The sequence below is a fragment of the Anser brachyrhynchus genome (genome assembly GCF_964034855.1).
Source record: "Anser brachyrhynchus genome assembly, chromosome: 7".
Classification (NCBI taxonomy): Eukaryota; Metazoa; Chordata; class Aves; order Anseriformes; family Anatidae; genus Anser; species Anser brachyrhynchus.
Window position 1 is genome coordinate 13,138,430 of NC_137701.1, and position 3,182 is coordinate 13,141,611.

Genomic DNA, 3,182 nt, shown 5'->3' on the forward strand with positions numbered 1-3,182 from the left:
ATTAGCAGGAGTACAAGGACAGGAGCTGGGCAGGGGTATGACTTCCCTTGGGAAGATCCCAGGGGACACATAGAACCCCTTTTAGGTAGGGGTACATGGGCACCATGGCTCAGCTGGTTAAAGCACCTGTCTAGTAAACAGGAGATCCTGGGTTCGACTCCCAGTGGTGCCTGCCCTGGGGGCTGTTTTTCCTCCCTAGCCCCTGACTGGGGACACTGCTGAGGTCTGCACCTCAACAAAGGGCACCCACGCAGGTGTCCCTGCTCCTCTGCCTCACCACACCCCCATTTGCCCCCTCCCAATGAGCAAGATGCCTTGGCAAATTCAGGGTGCGTGTTTTTACTTCAAAGCTCATTTCAAGGAAGGACAAGAGACAGAGACCATCATGGAGATACCAGGCAATATCCGGAAGTCTGGGTGGGGCAGGAAGGACTTGGGAGCTGGGGTTCGTCTCTGGGAAGTGGGGTAGGTGTTGGGGCACCAGCAGCGTGTGAGCAAGGAAGGACTCCATGAGGATGAAGGAGAGGGTATCAGGGCAAAGGCATCACCTGCTGGACTCGGGGCCCCACAGAGGTTTCCAGCACTCTTCACTGGCAGCAGAAGAGGCGTAGATCATTCAGGGCCGTGTCATCCCTCTTCAGCCCCCACGCAGGCTCCTGCCGTGTCTGGATGCCGCACACTGCCTTAGGGCACTGATGGCTCCAGCCACCCCACTGGCCCCAGACAGACCCTGGCCCCTGCAGCACCTGCCCGTCAGAGCATGCAAAGCGTGCGTTGGTGGCAGCCACTTCATCGTGCAGGAACCCATGCTGGGGCACCTGGACCCGCAGCGCAAAGCCTACCAGGTGCCCTTGGTGGGGGCACCAGAGGACCTCCGTCCAGCTGCCCCACCTAGAAGGGGAGAAACAGCAGTCGGTGCCGGGCCAGGGCTGCAGGCGGAGGAGGAGGGTGCGAGCCCTTTTGTGCTGGGGTGCCGTGGAAATAGCGCTCCAGACACAGAGAGGGTATGGGGGCCATTGGGAGCTCACCTGCCGCTCTGGGACTCGGCTGTGTAGCTGCTGTCGGCGTTCCCCCCACGGGAGCAGTGCAGCCGAACCCCGTTCAGTGCCGTGTCGTCCTCCATCACCCCCTGCGGCGGCTCTACCTGTGAGGGAAGGGAGGTGGGGGGTCAGGTGCCAGGGGGGTCCTCGCACACAGCATCCCCAGACCAGCCGCCAGCACAGAGGCTGCACCTTGAAGCTGACACCGCTGGCGTAGGACCCCTTGGGACACATCTCCGGCCAGGCCCAGTCACCCCAGGGTCCCCCGTTGGACACTGAGATGACTGAGGCATCGCTTCTGCCCAGGTCCTGGCCCTGCCATCTCCCTGTGGTCCCTGCAAGCCCCACCAGCAGCAGCAGGACCCACGCTCCCGGCATGGCTGTCCTGCCTGCGGCCGTCCCACTGGGCTCTTACACCGGCCCCCGTGGCGGGGCGTGCAGCAGGAACCTGCGCGTCTCAGTTACCTCCTCGGGGTGCCCAGGCCTGTCGGACAGCCAGGATTAGCCACAGGAAAGGGCTAATCCCCTGCCGGGTGGGGGGCAGGGGCCTGATCTGTGAGCACCCTGCCAGGCAGCTTGCCCAGAGCCACCGGGAGTCCTGGTGCCAAGAGCTCTGCAAGGGGCTGCTCGGGTGGCACAGGGCCTAGTGCCATCCTTTCCCGCTCTGGGCTCCCACCATTTGCGACGGGAGCCGCGCTCTGCCTGTTCTCTTTCTTCAGCCCCCCCCCAGGCGCCCGTGCCTCTTCTGCAGGGGGCAGCTGAGTAAGGCTGGGTCGTGGCATTCAGTGCAACTGAGGCAAAAAGGCAGGTGCCTGGGATCCAGCCTACATCACCGATGAAAGTCATGTACCCTCTTCCCTGCCCCCACGTCCCACGGTGCCTGTTGCACTCAGGTTTCACACTTGACTGCTCCCAGTTTGCTTGCTGGGTGGCACCTTCCTCTTTCTGCGGGGGATCGTTTTACTCCTTAGTAGCCACTTTCTGCAGTAACAGCTCTTTTAAACATTTCCGGGCTTTTTTAAACATTTCCGAGCTTTTTTAAACATTGCCGGGCCCGGGGCTCCTTGAAAAGCCGCCCAGAAGGGAAGGAGAAAGCCGGGGTGAGAGGGGAGCCGGCAGTGTATGGGAACCAGGTGCTCCTCTCGGGGACGGGGAGGAAAAAACTCCGCAGGGCTCACGGGTGCGGGCTCTCCTCTTTGCTAGGCGGGAGCTGCGACCGGCGCAGCCGCCAGCCCCGCGCTCCCGGCAAAAGGCTCCGACGAGGGTGGGATTCGAACCCACGCGCGCAGAGCGCAATGGATTAGCAGTCCATCGCCTTCACCACTCGGCCACCTCGTCCCGCCCCGCGCCCGCCCCGCCGCCCGCCCGTCACGGGGCCCCGCCCCGCCCCTCGGCCGCCGCCTCACGGCCGCGGGCCCGCCCCGCCCCGCCCCGCCCCGCCCCGCTGCAGGGCCCGCGCGGGCAGCGCTTCGCCAGCGCCCTCTTAGCGCAGCCGGCAGCGCGTCAGTCTCATAATCTGAAGGTCCTGAGTTCGAGCCTCAGAGAGGGCAGCGGCTGTTTTTATTTTATTTATCTTATGTTTTTATTTACTGCCGCCCGCTCCTGCCCCCGGGCCGCGGAGTGTTGCAAAAAGCCGCCCGCAGCCCCGCATCGCAGCAAAAAAACAAAGCAAAACAAAAACAAAACAAAGCAAAACAAAAAGGCAGGTGCCCTCTCTGAGGCTCGAACTCAGGACCTTCAGATTATGAGACTGACGCGCTGCCGGCTGCGCTAAGAGGGCGCTGGCGAAGCGCTGCCCGCGCGGGCCCTGCAGCGGGGCGGGGCGGGGCGGGGCGGGCCCGCGGCCGTGAGGCGGCGGCCGAGGGGCGGGGCGGGGCCCCGTGACGGGCGGGCGGCGGGGCGGGCGCGGGGCGGGACGAGGTGGCCGAGTGGTGAAGGCGATGGACTGCTAATCCATTGCGCTCTGCGCGCGTGGGTTCGAATCCCACCCTCGTCGGAGCCTTTTGCCGCCGCCGCCCGGCCCTCTGCCCGCACCAGGCCTCCGCGGCCGGGCCCGCGGCCGTGCGGGGAGCTCCCTGCTGCCCTGACCCCCCGCCGGACCGCTCGCTGTAGGTTCTGTGTCATAAGAAGGCAAGAGCTAAG

At 64.7% G+C, this 3,182-nt stretch overlaps 1 protein-coding gene across 1 annotated transcript; it reads right to left on the bottom strand.

Annotated features, from left to right (window-relative positions):
* Positions 1-298: 298 nt before the first annotated feature.
* VMO1 (vitelline membrane outer layer 1 homolog) lies at positions 299-1,499 on the bottom strand. The gene is made up of 3 exons (XM_080601328.1): positions 1,233-1,499; positions 1,029-1,144; positions 299-891 (listed from the first exon to the last, which is right to left on the bottom strand). Exons 1-3 carry the CDS (start codon positions 1,416-1,418, stop codon positions 588-590), a joined length of 606 nt encoding a protein of 201 aa, XP_080457454.1. The 5' UTR covers positions 1,419-1,499; the 3' UTR covers positions 299-587.
* Positions 1,500-3,182: the final 1,683 nt, after the last annotated feature.

What these genes read in the sequence shown, in the direction of transcription:
- VMO1 (XM_080601328.1), bottom strand. Translation starts at nt 1,418, where the DNA reads ATGCCGGGAGCGTGGGTCCTGCTGCTGCTGGTGGGGCTTGCAGGGACC. An exon ending in CCAGCGGTGTCAGCTTCAAG is followed by an intron (nt 1,145 to 1,232) that starts GTGCAGCCTCTG and finishes CTTCCCTCACAG; the next exon opens with GTAGAGCCGCCGCAGGGGGT. An exon ending in GCCGAGTCCCAGAGCGGCAG is followed by an intron (nt 892 to 1,028) that starts GTGAGCTCCCAA and finishes CTCCCCTTCTAG; the next exon opens with GTGGGGCAGCTGGACGGAGG.